This window comes from Hippocampus guttulatus, chromosome 4 (assembly GCF_054856545.1).
Source record: "Hippocampus guttulatus isolate MCC_2025c chromosome 4, RoL_Hgut_1.0, whole genome shotgun sequence".
NCBI classification, from domain to species: domain Eukaryota; kingdom Metazoa; phylum Chordata; class Actinopteri; order Syngnathiformes; family Syngnathidae; genus Hippocampus; species Hippocampus guttulatus.
The window spans coordinates 16016288-16034585 of NC_141264.1; the positions used below are offsets into that span (position 1 = coordinate 16016288).

General features: G+C 43.3%; 1 protein-coding gene across 2 annotated transcripts in view; it reads right to left on the reverse strand.

Annotated features, from left to right (window-relative positions):
• The window catches only part of wwox (WW domain containing oxidoreductase), a 169154-nt gene that overhangs the window by 100402 nt on the left and 50454 nt on the right, over positions 1-18298 (reverse strand). For both annotated transcript variants that reach the window (XM_086108935.1, XM_086108934.1), the window contains 2 exons: positions 14909-15094; positions 11151-11415 (listed from right to left, as the gene is read on the reverse strand). In XM_086108935.1, coding sequence (XP_085965061.1) covers positions 11151-11415; positions 14909-15094 — 451 coding nt within the window. The remainder of the gene's footprint in view (positions 1-11150; positions 11416-14908; positions 15095-18298) is intronic.

The following is an 18298-nucleotide window of genomic DNA, read 5'->3' on the forward strand; positions in this document are numbered from 1 at the left end:
AACATATTTTCCGTCATCGCTAAATTACAATTTGTCACCTTCAGGACGGTCAATAAAAAATGTTAACAAGTGTAACAGCAGTAGCAGGTACAGAGGTAAATTTCAGCGGTCCGTCATTCGTTATTCACCAGTGGCTTACCCGCCAGTCCAACATCGTTGGTCCATCACTGCGTCATCATTATTTTAGCTATGCTAAAAGTTTGTCACTGCGATTTTAGGACTATCAGTAACCTGTCAATACCGTGAGATCGAATGCCGGCTGAATGTTGCTGGTAGCGCATTCCCATTTAGAGTCAATGCAATTCGTGCAATCAGGCATGTTTTGATGCAATAATTTTGCTCCTTCGTCTATTTCACCCACCACTGCCCACCACTAGGGTTAGTGGCGATTCGCGGTGGACAAAAAAAAACATTTCCGTCGGTGCTTCATCCGTCAGTGTTTAAAAGTTTACATTCTGAGCCAGCAAATTGGGAGTCCGTCAGTGGCGAATCTTTCTTTCGTTATTAAAGCATTAAAAAAAGCAAAGTCCGCCTGTTTTTTTAACCACCTGCGGATGGCCATTTTGCAACTTGCTGTCGACTTCACGGTGCTTAACGGCTCAGCCTGCAATCGTCACATCCACAATCCAGCAAACAGGTGAGATGTGATTGGTGATTAACTGAGCCCATAAGAATTGTGATGTCATTTTCAGTCGACGGCAAGTGGCAAAATGGCCGACACTTGAGATGGATGAAAACGTCTGCATTTTAGTGTTTAATTCATAATCCACCAACACAATATTAATCAGAATGCCGTGTTTCGACTAGTGGGGCTGCAGAGAACATATAACGTCGAGAAAAATTTTGATAGGACTTATAACACCACCGCACAAGTGCTGTTTGTTAGCTTATCGATGGCAGTTCTCATAATGTGCTAGCATTAAAGCGAGTGGACTTTAAGGCAAGTTCATGTGATTGTTTTGAATATACAATGCGTAAAACAATGCCCAGTACCTTTACTTGAGGAAAATTTGGTTTGCATTTCACCTCCAATTGCAATGCTGCCCCCTATCTGTGCAGGCCGGCCACAGCGTGTTTGATGAGGAGGCCAAATAATGCCTTCATCGGGCTCCATTTGTAAACGAGCCCTTCACTGTCGCATCCCAGCGGAGAAGAGGTGAAATATTACACTAATATGAACAACTATTAATAATGAGTCTCACCTCTTACCCAATCACTCCTTCTGCCTCCATCTCTATCTCTCTTTCTCCCTTCCTCCTCCTCCTCCTCCTCCTCTTCCTCTCTGGCTGCCTCTAATCCTATCATGCGGGCAATAAGTGTATGCACCATGAGCACATTTAATTTCTGCGGTTGGTTTTCAGCGAGCCTAGAGGTGAGCCTTAATAAGGATCAATGGCACTTTATCTGGGACAGCACCCACTTCACAGCATGCAAATTACACAAGCAAGTCTTAAAAAAAATAAAAAAAAGAGGAAAAAAAAGAAATGGATTTAATTAAAAAATGTAGAACCACAGGCTCTGGAAATTCAATTAAAGGATTTATGCAAAGGTTGGCTAGCTTTTTGTGTTGCAGTTCCTGCTTATATAATGAGCTTTTCATATTAAAAATCAATAGGTAATCTGGGCGAGGGGATCGGCTGCTTATGTACATTTTTTTAAATCAATTTGAAAAATAGTCCATCAGCTCGATGTCACAATAATGCAGGGGAGGGCGGGGGAAATGGGCCGTGGGGGGAACTGGGTGGAGGTAAGAGTGTTACACGTGAAGAGGAAGTGAGGAGGTTACATCCTCTCTGAAGGGTCACTGGGGGGTGGAGGGGGGTAGAAGGCATGAACGGACTCCAAAGGGACACACTGGGATGAGGAGGATGAGGGAAAGAAAAAGGAAAAGAAGGGAGGCCAGGTCAGTTGGTGTCTCCCTCTGGCCTCCTCTGATCCCTTCTATTAGAGATGGCGTCCCTTGGCAAAAGAGAGCAGAGCGGCCTCTGACCTGTGGCTCCTGGGTAATTTAGTCCAACCCTGACGCTGACTGGGCCCAGACTGAGACAACCTCAGCTGGGGAGATGTCTTAATGGCCTCCCCGATGTGTCTGGAGGAGTTGATGGAGGGCATGATGGAGACTTTAATAAAGAAATTGCTTGGAAAAACACACATCAAATACATCTTAACAAAGGGTAAAGGCATGGATGTACTTTGGATAAGGAGCAATCAAACCATAAAACTGCAAGATTGTAAGGTTCTCCAACATGAGTGTCCAAACTTCACCCCATAATGTACTTGAAAGAGAGGTTGACGATTAAAAAAAATAAAACTAAATTGACACATGATAAATATGGTCATTGAAAAAAATGAGCCATCTCTGGCGCCGTCTTGTACCTCTAATTTAATATGCCAAAAACCACCATGCCCGAGAAAAACAGCAAATCACAGAAAGAAGGCGTGACTTACAAGGCGTGTCCCCCGCCTACTGCCCGAAGACAGCTGGGATAGGCTCCAGCACGTCCCGCGTCCCTTGTGAGGATTAAGCGGATCGGAAAATGGATGGATGGATGGATGGATATTTCAAAATTACAATAATAATATCTAAAAATATGATTCTTTTTATAGGTGCTGCAAAGTTTTTAAACATGAGACTTTTTCAGCGTTAAATTTGAGCCATATCTGCAAGAAAGGTTTTTAGATCAGCCAGTGTGTGGCAAATCAAGAGAAACTGTTGCAGCGATGGCAATGTTGAAACTGTACATGCCAGAATTTTTTTTTTTTAATGGTACCGAGGTGACACTGCTATAGGAGCTAGAAACAGTAATAGAACTGCCTGTGTTCTACCACATTTGCAGAGGATTCCGCAGAAACGTGCAGCTGTTGGTTTATGAAGGGTAATGAGGTAATCTTGAAGCACTATGAGAATAATTGTAGATACTAAACAAGCACCACAAGTCATACACAAGTCAGAGGGAGCCTTGAAATAGCTGTTAGACACAAATAAAAATAATACCAATCAAACACATCCCCCCTACTGTGCTCTTGTGCAACCACGGCTACCGAAATGACATCTTTTCTCATTCGGCCGAGATATTGTTCACGTCTTCTTCACACTCTTGTTGTGTAAGCGCGCCCATACAGGAGGAGGAAGGAGGGGGGGTTAACCACTGACCGCATACAGTAGCAGACTGTCAGCATTTGATTGGTTCTTTATTGATCCAGACACGCTTTCCATCACATCAACTCATCCACAATAAACCATTTACACAGTTTCCTTGTGCAATGGACCACATAACCAGGCCTCGGGCCATCTCTGCTCACCCACTGCGACTCTACGGTATTTGTGTGTGTGTGTGTGTGTGTGTGTGTGTGTGTGGGTGTGTGTGTGTGTGTGTGTGTGTGTGTGTGTGCGTGTGTGTGTGTGTGTGTGCGTGCGTGCGTGCGTGCGTGTGTGTGTGTGTGTGTGTGCGTGTGTGTCCGTGTGTGTGTGTGTGTGTGTTTGTTTTCTTTAATGAAATGGTATCTCCATGGACAATAATCCCTGTAACAGGATTGGGCAAGAACACACATGTCAATAAAGCCAAATGGGATTGTGTGCTTTTATCCATCCCAGCACAATCTTTCCCTTCACTTGTGTCCCTCTTCTGGTGCACTGTACACAGGGTAGAGTAAACCTCTGCGAAAAAAAAAAAAAAAAAAAGCAAAAGGGGAAGATGCAACACTGCACCCCACCCTGCCTATGATTGGCAGATAGTGAGCAGTTCTTAAATTGAAAAAAAAAGCCTTCAAGCTTTTCAATGCCACTCGCAGTTGAAGTTTACAGTCAAACTGAAAAAACTAAAAGACAATTTCACGCTGTTCATTCAAACTTCCACAGAATTTACACTAGCTTAATGCTAATAAACCCATAATGGGAAGCACCAAAGACAGGCTAAATCAGTATCTGGGTGGCAGTGATATGACCGTTTACAACAGATATTTAAACACCAACCTGAAGCAACTCATGTACAGTGGACAGACAATATGACAGTATTCACAGCCATATATTCTAGATCTTCTGCAAAGAACTTCTAATATCATTACGGCTTACTGAGAAATGACAGTCTATGTAAATGTGGAGGTCTATATTATATTGGCCCAAGGTGACTAAGGTGACACAAGAAGGAGCAGCAAATGTCCATTGATCCATCCATCCATCCATTTTCTGAGCCGCGGGTGTGCTAGAGCCTATCCCAGCAATCTTGGGGGAATAGGCAGGGTAGACCCTGAACCGGTTTGCCAGCCAATCGCAGGGCACACAGAGACGAACAACCATCCGCACTCACAATCACACCTGGGGACATTTTAGAGTGAACAATTAACCTACCATGCATGTTTTTGGATTGTGGGAGGAAACTGGAGCACCCGGAGAAAACCAATGCAGGCACATGGAGAACATGCAAATTCCACACCGGAAGGGCCGGACCGGATTCGAACACAAGGTTGATTTTTATTTTTCAAGCAAAAAGTGTTATTTTAAAAATTGTTTTCATTGTTTTTGTTGGGGGGGAGGAATGCATTAATGGTATTTCCATTCATTTTAATGAGGATGGATGATTTGATTTCACGGAATGATTTAAACAATCTTAAGGCACCACTGTATACCACAAACAAATATGATGTTAAACTCATCTTACAGCGGATATGACTTTGAAAGAATGCAACACAAGCGCACATGTACATCGCCTTAGCAAATCGTAACAACAGATGCCAATTTAGAGTTTATATCAAACACTACTTTTCTATTAGGCAAGGCTTTAGTGGCCTCTTGTGCTCTTGCTGAAGAAAAAGCATAAACAACACAAGTAGGGATCCACGGTCACGGCACAACAGGGGATGTCTGCCAGTAATATTCTGCTCTGAAACGGGTCTTTTAAAAAAAAAAAAAAAAAAAAAAAAACAGCAACCAATCATCTCAGAGTCATATGAACCATTTGATATCATGCCTAATGTTCTTTCTTCTTTTCGTGGGGATGGAGCTGACCCCCCTCCTGTGTACCGCTTAAACATCCTAGAGGACTCTATTACAAGAGCCTGGCTGCTCATCTGAGCCCAGCGAGGAGGGGTCGGCTCCTCCGCTCTTTCCACGTGGTTGAGCAGCACATAAAGCGCACATACAAGTCGTCTCTGTGTGCCGCGTTAACGCTTGCTTGCCGCAAAAGACCACTGAGAAGCAGGTAAAGAAATGCTCGTGTCACGACCCCTGGGCTTGTATCTGGTGTTAAGGCCCCCGGGAAGCAGCTAAGAAGTGTGACAAAAAGGTTGAGCAGAGGTGCCGTCCCATTACAGTGATTTCCCGCTGCTGTATATCGCAAATTAGATTCAGCAGATCAGTACACTATAGTACTATGTTTTTCGGTTTTAATATTGATCCGACAGAGCAGAGAAAATATATCTATGTATGTTCTACTTGTATGTGTTGCTGCCCCGTGTGTGTCAAAGTAGCAGTCTGAAGGTTCACAATTACCGTAGCACACAGTCTGAAACATTCAACTGTCTTCCCTGACTGAACAACCATTTCTCAAATACAGCCACCAATTGGTTGGTGCCTGGTCAAAAGTTCAGCTTGTGCATATGTAAAAAGGTGGCCTGGAGCCCGAGGCGGAATCCAGGGTAAAATAATCACGCTAAGAAGCGTGGGACCAGGCGAGAGCGCTGATGAACTGGCGTTATCGGGGTGTCCGATTGGAGCAGCGCCAGCAGCGCCAACTCCCTTTTGGCCATTACGGCGACGGATGTCATTTCCAGTCACTTCGGCACTGTGGGCCTACAGTTAGACTATAGATTGGATGAGTGTAGGGCTTGGCCCAGCTGCTAAGAGCCTGAGGGTACGCCGATCTTCGGGGGGCAATCAGTCAGTCAACAAAATGTCGCAGGGTCAGCGTTACAACATGGCAACTTCACAAAAGGTTACAGCCCGACTAATAAACTACACGGATATCCATTATGGGATGTTGAAGTGTGCAGCCAATGTCATTTTGTCTCCAAACTATACTGCGTGTGGAGATGTGACCTCCAGGCCAACATTATGAAAAATATTAAGAACAATAAATCAGCCTTAGCTAAAACAGGAATGAGTCTTAATTTCATAGTTTACAACCAACGAATGTGTTATTTTAATCCCTCCTATGAGAAACCCCAGAATGGGTCAGCTTTCGCAACTGTCGCAAAACTTGCACTATCACAGATCAAATTCGGTTGAAATCTGTCAATCAAAGTCTGAGCATTAATCACAGCGACAAAATCAAAAGGGCTGCGATAACGCCCCAGCCTTCATCTTTCAACACACAAGCAAGCAGATGCAAACCACTGCTGGCCCAGATCATTTAACGCTGATAATGTGCGCAAAGGACACAGGGAAAACTCCCACTCTAAACACGCTGAATTAAAGAAACAGGGGCTTTACAGGCCATCTCTGATAAGCAGATCAAGGCTCAGGGAGGGGAACATGATGTTAGCGCCAGATAGTTTGGCTGATTATAATGTCACGGCACTTTATAGATGCTTTTCTCAACTCAGCAAAATGGAATCAGCGATGGAGCATCATGGAGTGGGCTGCGCTGTCTGCTAATAGACAAGTTACTTTTGCTTTAAGTGGAAACCACAACACAAAGAAAGTCAACGGCTTACCGGTATGTTTTCTGCAGAAAAATGACATACTTCACCTGGAGGTATTTTCACTTGTCGTAATATTTAGAATCTGTGCTGGTTGATGTGTGTGTGTAAACCAATACAAAAAAAGTTGTCATTCCCAATTAAAGTTTAGGATAACATAGACGTATATAAAACAAAAGACAATGACGTGACAAGACCAAAACCACAAAACAGCTGAGCCGTGATTTTTGCAATGCGAGCCCGAGGACACTTTGATATCAGTTTCAGTCTACATCAGAAGACAGTACAGGACAAAATGGTGGCACCTCAACATTGGTGAAAATGGATAGATTCATCTGCTTGATTCTCACTGCACAAATAAAATTAATCAGAGTACCGTGCCGTGTTTGGGGACACAGAGGACATATTGCAAACAAAGTTATTGCCTTGATTCCCCTTTTCCCAGTATGTTGAGTCGTGAAGAAATGGCACAACATCGTTCCACACTGAAAGCATGCAAGTCTAAAGTACGACTTGCCTGTTTACTGTAAAAAATAAAATAAAATAAAATAACAATCTACAACATATTGGCGACGCATAAGATGAAGCGATATAGCGGGGGTTCATCCGACATCACTCCACCTGTGCTGCCGTAAATCAACGCTATGTTTTAAATGAGAGGCAAGTTATTTGTGCAAGAACACATGGGGGGCCTCCGTGATTGTTTTTTGGACTCCACATTCTGCTTATGTTTGCATCCCCGAACAATCTCGGCGGATCCCGTAAGTGTACAAGTGCAATTAAAGTGATAGCATCTTCATAGCCCCGCAACCAATAACGGAAATAATATCACTGTTTTATTAAGCCCTTAATGTGGGGGGCGGGGTGGGAGGGGGCAGACTGTGTGAGGAGCGGAGGGTTTTCAAGAGGATACACTTCCAGGGGTCTTATCAAGGCCAGATTTAAATAAAAGCAAATGCTCGGCTTAAGGGTGTGCCGGAGCGCATGTGAAAGTGTGTGCGCATGGGTGTGTGCCTGCCCTTATCAGACACGAGTTTTAGCTAATCGCTGTGTCAGCACACCCAGAATTTTAATTACTAGCCTTACCTTTGCCCTTGAATATTTACTAACATCTACACAACGTTTAATTAAGCATGTGCGGGTAAATCAGGATCCACTTCAATAATTGCTTTCAAAGACACATCCACTTAACACGAAAAGTACACCAGACTTGACGTCCACTTAAGTTCCATAAACTTTCATCGGCTGATTAACACGTGCGTCCAAATTTGGTAAGACCAGCAGAAGTATGATTTGTGTTTCTAAAGGGGAAAACAGGTTTCGGAAGCTTGAAAAAAAACAACCCCTGCAAAAAAACCTATAATTGAGGATCAAACAAGACCGATGGTAACAAAATGCAAAACACTGTCAACAGACGGGATAAGGAAACTCGCATCAATATCGCGGTAGTTCTAAATGTTTTAACACCTTCTATTCAAACATGAACAGTAAAAATAAATGCAAAGATAGCAGACACTCATACACATACTCACAGGCACATATTATTTATCCTCTGTAAAAAATGACAAATAGTTGCAAATGTCTTCTGTGTATACATTAAATCAACGTGTAAATTGTCTGTATGTATTTTACTCCCCTTGTGGCCACGGAGCACACATCAGGAGGCTAGTTGAAATAATGCAGTGGTTTGAGAACCATTGCTTTGCTTTACTTCCACACAAAGTAAATAGCTCATCTTAGCATAGCAATATACTTCATTGTGCTTGGTTCAAATTTGCGTTTTAAATATTGTTTTTAAAAATATGTGAAAATGTTTTTGAAAAACTGCTACAATTATGCCCAACAGACTCTCCAAAACTGGGCTGTACATTCGACAGTAAATTAGAAATTCTATTCATCGCCCCCACCCCCCAAAAAAAAAAGTTTAGAAAAAAAAATAAATACAAGCTGAAAGGTTGATTTGTCTTAGAGAATTCGTAGACTGTTTTTATATGCGAACCAGCTGGCTCGCCGTCACGGCCTTGGCACCCCGTGCACCCAGGGCAATCCCCACAAGACACAACACTGAGAACCTCCACACACTCCAGAAGGCAAATACACGGAGGAAACACTCACTCCATTGTTGTGCGCCCCTATCCAATTCAACTCAAGCACAAGTCACCATTCTGACCCCTAAAAACAAAGTTCCCAGGGTCAAAGGGGCATGCTAACTACGACACCGTCATCATAAGAAAGCGGCGATTCTCAAATGAGACCAAGCATTAATTGGAAAAATAAAACAGACATCCCATGAGTTCTACACCTGGCCTCCGTCTTGACATTTTCCTCTCAATGATAGCTGGTGTGAACATAATGTCTTTCCTGTACTCCCGCTTTCAGACAGACCTCTCCAAAGCACGGCTGTAAGATAAGGCATCAGAAAATATGCGGTAATAGTTTCTCCTGGTGGGATCAGGGTACATGACAGAGTTCATTGTGTCAGTACTCCAGGGTACATGGAGAAAGCGTGCATTTACAGTAACCCAATAGTCACCGTACACAGGATCCAAAAGGCCCTAGTGAGGGGCAAGCGGAACAGTCACTCAGAGTTAAATAAACAGCAACAGGCACAGGAGGAAAACAGGCGGGCGAATATCTCTATGAGAAACGCAGACCTTCTTCCTGAGCGCTCACAATGAGCACACGGCGCCCCTCTCCATCCTTTTCCTCTACAGCATCCCACAAACACAACAAGACAAATAAAATGCTGACCAAGGGATACATTCACCAGTGAAAAACAAATACAGCACGTGAGGTGACTTTGCACACTGAATTGAAGAGCAGCCATGGTAGCGCGAGCGACCCGTTCGAGTTACAGACATCCAATTTCCACCAAGTGCTGTTCCATTTGGTTCATTGTGGTACATAATTCAGGGTGCTATCATTGTAAAAAGTTGCAAAGACAACTACAATAGTGTCTTTAACGTGTTCATTATGATGACTTTACATTGTTAAATATAGTGTGCTCGATATCATAACACTAAAAGAAAAGCAAAATTGAAGTTTTCTGCTTTTTAAAATGTGTAAAACACTGAAACCCCTTTGCATTCAAACTTTTTAAAGCATTAGATTTAAAAAAGGTGTGAAAAACTCAATTCAAATTTTAAAGCAATATGAACTCCAAAGTGTGCTATCTTGCAACATACAACTTTTGTCCATTAATTTATTTTTAATTTAAAAAACTTTCTTCTCAATCTTTATTTCATTTATTTTAAAAAATGTATGATGTCATATTTATAATTCATTTTCTTTTATTACAAAGTTCAAAACTAAACAACCCGATGTTTATTTGTAAAATAGAAATGTGAGAAATCTTCAAATTCAACTTTTTACCATTTTAATTTTAAAAACCTATTTTCGAATGGTTAAATACTTTTAAAATACAAAGTGTAATGTTACAATGATATCTTTAGACATTTTGATTCGCTCATGACATTGAGGGCCATGTTTCATTTTATTATTAAGGGGTGTTCACACGGCAAACATTTGCTCCGGCGCTGCACCGATGTATTTTGTTGCGATATATTTTGCACCGCAGCAAATTGTGTGGAGCGTTCACACGTACAAAGCCGCTGAGCGTGTCTGCATCGGCACAGTCCGGTGCAGCCCCACTTGCGTTCACACGGCAGTTTCTGCAGCGGGGCAAAACGACAGAAAACAAATGAGCTGTCGTGTTGGTTCTTTTTAAAACGTATACACAACTCAAGCGACTACTGGAGAGGCACGTCCTTCTTCTTCTCGGTCTTCGTGCCTTCTGCTCGAGAGTGACCGCCCCCGAAAACGTAAATCAACGATGACTTCAATGACACTCAGAAAAGCAAACAGGTAATGCGCCAAACAGAAAATCAAGAGAGGAAATCACAAAATAAATGATATGGGGGGCGGGGGGTTGTGAACACATAACAAAGGAACAAACTACACAAACAACTCCGAGACAGTCCAGTCTCCTACAAAAGGAAAGATGTTACCAGCCAAGTCTTGTGTCGTTATTAAACAAACACATGACGGAAGTCCGACAGAGCGCGAAAGCAACGCATTCTCGCCGTACGTAAACTCTTCACAAGCATTCGCTCTGGAGCAAATTTAACCCAGTTGCGTTCACACGTGCAAATTTACACCGGTGCTGCTTCGCTAACGAGCATTTGCTCCGGAGCAAATTTTTAAACCACCTCCCTGAGGTGGATCAAATTTGGTCCGGTGTAAGCTGTTTTCCGGGGCTACGCCGGAGCTAATTTGCATGTGTGAACGCTCTACTGGGGCACCGGACCAAATCTTGCCGTGTGAACACCCCTTTAGACTAAGTGGCAGGCCAAAAAAAAACAACAACAAAAAAACGGGGGACACAAATGGCCCCAGGCCAGACTTTTGACAACCCTTACCTTTACCCAAACAATTCCGAAACATACCTTGGTGAACCAAACCAAACTGGACTTGGCGGAACTTGGCTATTAGGTGATTTTGGTTTTAGTTCCTACCAGCGACTTGGTGAACGGTCTGGCCAGGGTGAAGAGGAAGGTCATAAGCCACCAGCTCCTGTGGATGGCCGTGTACATCATGTTGCCGGGGTGCACCGCGTTGGACGACACCCCGTGTGGCGAGAGGCGGCGGTGCAGCTCATTGCTGAACAGGATGTTGCACAGCTTGGCGCGGTTGTAGGCCAACATGGACCAGTACTCCTTCCGCGGGGGCGACAACCTCGCCAGATCCACCTTATCGCACGAGTCTAACAAGTCGGTGAACCTGAAAGATAAATCAAAGCAGGGTCGACGGGGTTGTTTAGAATGACAGTGAAATTTGCGGGCAGATGTGAAGCGCAGGTTGCAACACAAATCAAAAGACGAGACATGATGTTTTTTAATTGCCTGCGACGGAGCTGTTAAAATCCAGATGTTTTGACATGCTCCCCTGAACATCACACGTCTCGCCACGTTGCGGTCATCACGTCACATTGCGCGGGCGCCAGAGCAGACGTTTCGTATTGTGTGAGTGGGGGGGATCGAGCACATCCTACATACGAATCCCCATCATTGGAAAATAACCAATCAAAATGTCACCTGCTATCCCGGCGATTTTACAAGCTAACTGCTTGCTGGTTGTTTACCATCGCCTCGTGCGGCATCCTTGCTTGGCTAAATTACAACATCTGCAGGCATTTTCATTTCATGTGCTGCGACTTCATAACGACTCACTGGGGCTTGATAAATCAGTTGCCCAACCAGGAACATTTTAACTTTTTCCCTTTAAATTGCTTCGCAGCAGTTGCTGAGGTTGTACCTAGTCACATTTGAATAAAGTGATCGGCAAGTCCATAATAAACTGGACTGCATATATCCAGTCGATATAAGACTACACACCCCTGTTCAAACGGCAGGATTTTAGGATATGAAATGTATTGGACAAAGATATGTCATCAACTTTTTCCATTACAAATGTCACCTATAAGTAGGCATGTGATATAACATTAAGGCATTGAAATGTAGAGCTATAAATACAATATCTTAAAATATGTATCTTAAACCGAATTCAGCTCTGTTCACCAAAAATGTAATTCCTCAATTTTTCGAGCTCAGCGTGGTTCTGCTTTATGCTTCTCATGAAAGTATGTCGGCGGGGGCTGCAACTCACATCTATCAGAGGTTATTTCATTAAGGATATCATCTCCTCTTGTTCAAAGCAGATCTGATGCAGCTGGAGGAAAAGTACTGGGGCCAATTCCACAGTAAGCCCCCCATGTTGGAAACTGATAGTGTCCAGTCATTACACCCGAGTTCATCTATCCCCAACCCTGGTGTCTTCCAGGTCAATGCTTTAGCTGTGGACAAGGGGCTTAGGGAATACAATATGCTGGCGTGTCAGAGGTCGTACACATCGCATGTGAGGGGAGGCTAAGTGAATAAACGGCAAATCGGCGGAAAGTGGAAAATAGCGTAAACAAACAAAAATAAGGGTGGATGACATCAGTGGACGTAATATGGGGCTGAAATGAGGTGGACAGAACGGAAGATGTCATGGGGAGATATTGTCTATTTCCACTCCCTTTTGCCCCTGCTGTCCATTTCGCCTGTGCCAGTGTGAAAGTGCCAAAGCCCTCTTTGAAGAGGCTGGCTGCAGAGCACCAAGAGATAGGTAGAGTATGGGCATGCTTTACCATCCTTACCCCAGAAAACACAATGTTACACTAGGTACATCTGCACAGTCAAATGTGTATACATTGCAAGACTGGCATCAAAAATTTAACGTTTTGTACTCGTGATGATCGATACCACTTTTTCTCAGAGCGGTACCGGTATGAGTACTCTTGAGCCCTCACAGATCCCGATACGAAGTTACCAATCCCAATTGTACGTTTGATAGATAAAAACGAATGACATATATAACTTTAATAAAGACCTTCTGTTTATTTCTGACAAAATAAAATACCAACAACAAAATGAATTTTGAATTCATTTGTAATACATTTAAAAATTGTTTTCAAAATAAATTGAAATGCAAAATAATGCAGGCGCAACTGCTATATATGTACAGTATATATATATATACAGTATACATATATAACAATGGAGTTATAACAATGTAAACCCCCAACTGCAATCATACAGTAGCAGTGGCCACAAACTGATACATCAGGTTTAATGCGCATTGTCAAACATGACAGCCTCACTCACTGGAAAACTCATTTCCCACCACACGCTGTCACTATGAATTAAACGTATCATCAACATGATGGATGGACTTATCAGCCAAAATTTACTTTCAACCCGTCCCCGCAGTTGTACACTCAGCCCCTTTTTTTGTCTGATTTTCCCTCTGCTTCCCGACAGTCTGTCTGTCTGTCTGTCTTCGAGCCTCTCGTTCCTCTGCTGTCATCCAGCGGACAAGCATGATGTCTCGCAGTCATCTGCGAGCCCCAAGCCCAGGATTGCGCATGTGACAGGGCAGCAGAGGCAGTCGCGTGGCATCGATCCAGTTCCTCAAGCCAGTCAGTCAGACTGGCCCAAGCCCATTTGATTGATCGGAGCTCGGAGGAATGACCTGAGACCAGGAGAACATGTGCACACTTGTTCAAGTGGATCACACAGCCGCACTGATAGATGAGTTCTGCTTTGTGCAGCGCCACGCAACGGCGGGCAACGGGGAAACTTTGACACCCAAATACACTTAAGGTCACACTATTATGACAGAGATGATAGGAAAGTAAAATAATGTCAGGAAGGAATTATTGACAGTGTTTGATTGAACCCAAACTTGTCGACATTGTTTTAAAAAGAAAAAAAAGGCAGCGTTCTCTTGGATTTTGGTGGTGGTATCGAATAGCCAAATGGTGATGTGAGCATGATATTCGGTACATGTACGGTAGTTACAATTTTTAAAGAATACCGTGGCCAGAAAAAAAATCTGTGATGGCAGCCCCACAATCCAAGAGGTCCACTCAAAAATGTGATTTTCCTTAATAACGCTTTTAAGCTGTCTAAACAAGGGTGTGCATCAGCGGTGCGCCGGTGCGCATAAGCACTGGAAATTGAATATTATGCTCCACTTTAAGTCTGTCATTGCGCTTTTGCGCACTAAATAGGTACGGCTAACCTCAATTTAAATTCAAGTCAGCCGCCAGAAAGATTGCTTCGGAGGACCAACTTCAAAATAAAAGCTAGGTAAAGCATTGCTATCCATGTACAGTATTACTTGTTTCGTTTTTATTTTGAAGTTGACCCTGGTAGCTTATGAACAACTGTTGTGGTGACTGGCCTGACTAGGGTTAAAAAAGTTTATTCAGTTTGCAAACTGCAGAGTGCATGCCTCTTTCTCTTTTGGTTCTTTCGATGCAGCATAAAGGTAGTTTTGCAGATGCAAAACAGCAAAAATGGGTTGAGCATCTACATGCCTCTTACAGACCATTCGATAAGACTGTGTGTTATTTTTCTGTAAATAGTATTAAGAAAAATATATTTTCCCCAAATATTTTCGATTCAATTGTGTAAATTCCTGATTTCATTCCATATATACCAACCAATTCCCTTTAAATCCTTTGGAAAGTTTCCAACTTTGAAAAGTCATGGAATTTCGCGCTCCTGCCTACAATATTCATAATCGTCAGTGTACAATATAAGTGTCAAAACTTGAGGAAGATGAAAATGTGGCTAAAGGTAGTCTGTGGCAGAGATTTGTCTTCCAAATGACATTCATTTCTTCCTATTTTAGCATGAAGACACACCAACTGCTCACTCAAGGTTACCTGTGGGACTCGGATGACACCACCACAACACGGGCTGGCGCAGAGCGACACAACACCTCCTGCAGACACTGGACCAGCAGGAAGTGACCCAAATGGCAGACCTGAAAAGTGGACTCCAGGCCATCCTCGGTCAAACTCCACGGCTGAGTGAACACTGCCGCGTTGCACACCAAAATGTGCAGAGGCCTACAAGACAAAATGTTTGTGGATTAAGTGATAAACAGATGACACTATCCTCAACGGATTTTGTCGTTTACCCTCTTGTTATGTCACGGGTCAAATTTAACCGTTTACAAATCTACTGTATGTCGTTGGTTCTGATTGTTGAGGGGGTAAAAATGTTAGGAAACATTCATTCATTCATTTTCCGAACCGCTTCATCCTCACTAGGGTCGCGGGGGTGCTGGAGCCTATCCCAGCTGTCTTCGTTCAGTAGGCACGGGACACCGTGAACCGGTTGCCAGCCAATCGCAGGGCACACAGAAATGAACAACCATACGCGCTCACCCTCACCCCGAGGGACAATTTAGAGTGTTCAATCAGCCTGCCACGCATGTTTTTGGAATGTGGGAGGAAACCGGAGGACCCGGAGAAAACCCACGCAAGCAAGGGGAGAACATGCAAACTCCACACAGGAAGGCCAGAGCTGGAATTGAACCCGGTACCTTTGCACTGTGAAGTCGACGCGCGAACCACTCGACTACCGGGCTGCCTGTTCGGAAACATTAGTATTTTTTTTCCTTTTCTTTTTTCTTGCTGTTCTTTTTTTGTCTCCCCTATTTTGTTTTTAAAAGTATCAGAAAAAACAATTTAAATAGCCTTACAATACATATACATGTGTACATATATATGTATCTATATATTTATTTCATACATGCAATGAAAAGGTCATTTTGGTACGCAAGATCACTCGGGGCCAATAAAGCAACATATGCTTTAGAGCGGGTGCAAAGACAGATATACACACACACACACACACACACACACACACACGCAATGAATCTATCTGCATGCCAGGGCTCGAAGACCACTAGATTGGTCGGGGCAGTAAGAGATGCTTGTCGGTGACAGCGTCGCTCCAGCGAGCTCGGAGCCACTGTAACACAGACGAACAATCCAAACACACCCCACCAATTTTTAATTTCTTCCATTAGAATTAATTATGAGGCCGGAGGCAATTTGTGTACCCTGTGTTTAAGACTGCCTACTGGATTAATTAAAAACTGGATGCTGGAAAATTAATGTGCGAATTGTTATGCTCCCGCTATAATGAGCCATCCCATGCTATTACATAGAAGTGTACAGTAGCGATCACCTTCAGGCCTCCCGAACACGCAAGGTTCATTAAAGAGCACAAACCTCGTCAACTTCAAGAACGCCCACCTCAGCAGTTTCACGGTGGGACGCACTTGCGGCGCATGTTAAAATATAATAAGGTGAGGAGACACCTTCTGAGCATCAGCCTCAGAAGACAAAGACATTGGACGTCCAGCCACCGTCAGTGCACATGGTTACCACAGTGAAATTTGTTGTGTTTTGTGTTCGGATTTTCAGTTGGGGGGAAGGGTCCCCCCCAAATGCTTTTTTTTTTTTCTTTCTCAAACCATGGGTCAACTTGTCACACCTGTATGAGCGTAATATTTACACATTAATAATATACTGAAACAGTAGGAGTCCATAAAGGCTATATCGCCACTCAAAGGCAACAAAATCATTTCTAAGCACAACTCTGTCCATTGAAGGGCACTGAAAGTGTGTCAGAAAAGACAGAACAGTGAAGAAGATTAAGTTCAGTAGAAGGGAAGTGGGAAAAAAAATTGAGCAATTTCAGAAACAATGTTCATCTCTTTGCATTCTGTTTAATTATAATATTACAGTACTCTGTGATTTTAGACAGCACAAAACTGTACAGTGCTATTTTTCTTAAAAACACATAAAAAAAAAGTTTGACGTCTGGATTAATGGCATTTCCATTCATTTCAGTGGCATAAATTGGTTTGAGACTGCAGTGTGAATCTCCAGACGTAATAGCTTTTTATCATTTGAAAAAATGTTTGCAATACCTGTTAAGGAAAATACCAATTTGAGTTCAGATTGTCTGCCAAGAATGACAAGAGCAAACCCAAGGCAGGCATGAAACATGACAAATTTGCATTTGTGAGCCACATAAAATGAGGCGAGTTTGACACCGGTTGTCCGTTTTAGTCGCACACATTTGGTTCTGAAAAGGTTCGGTGAGCTGAAGTGAGCTGCGAGCTTGTAATGCGGGAGGCCTGTTAATCCAACTGCCCACCCGTTAGTCCCGCTCTCATAAGTGCGGCTCTAATGAAGGCCTTTAATAGGCCTGTTGCCGCCCAAGGCACGGTCCCGCTCGCCACATTAAAGGCCTCTCACAACACGGCCAGCGCTGCACTGCGTAATCTTAGCGCCGCTCAAACGAGGGTGTTAACTACCAAACGGGGAGGCATCCGTTTATATATTTACTTTAAATAACCCCCCTGGGTATGGCCCCTGACCTCCGTGATAATGTGGACCAGCACGGAGGATATTGCCAGTGTGTGTGTGTGTGTGTGTGTGTGTGTGTGTGTGAGAGAGAGAGCGAGCTGGGCCCAGACTATTAGCCATTACCGCTACATTTTATTGTTGACAGAAAACACACACCAACGACCCACCCACCGGTCACCACAGCGCTGTCAACATGTCCCAGTGCAGTAAATGTTTCATTTTATAATATACTTTATTAATAATGTACCTGTGGTCAGAAATCAACGTGTGTGTGAATGGGATAATCGATCATTGCCAACAGACTCTCAAAATCATCACAATCTCCATTTATTTGTTGCCCGTTTTCTGTCTTTGTAGCAATTCACAGATTCCTTGACAATCACACCATGTTTTTATTGTTCATTAACAACAATGGAGAACAATGTATTGTATGTGGAGCCTCAAAATCCAACACAGGGTCACAGTTTTTCCATTGTAACACGCTGGTGGAAATGTGGAGAAGTGTCGTGTCATTCAGTGAGCGTTATAATGTGAACATCGGATGTCAATCAACTGCCAGATGTGCCATCCAGTTAAACAAGTCAGGTAGTCGGAGGTCTTGATTTCAAAGTGGGCAGACCCACCCGCGAAAGACGAGAAGAAATCACACGTGGTTGTCCTGATCCGGCCACGTGATGCAAATACTTCTTCATGCATTACAGAGGTATTGGACCAGACTCAGTATCAGTAAATACTAAAAATCGAGTAACTCGACTTGGGTACAAAAAACAAAACAAAAATGTGATGGGGACATCCCTCCTACTTTCCCGAGTGTGCCGTACATAGAATTTGAATCCAAGTACTGTTACACCTGTAATGTGAAGCAATATGTCTGCAATGACACCC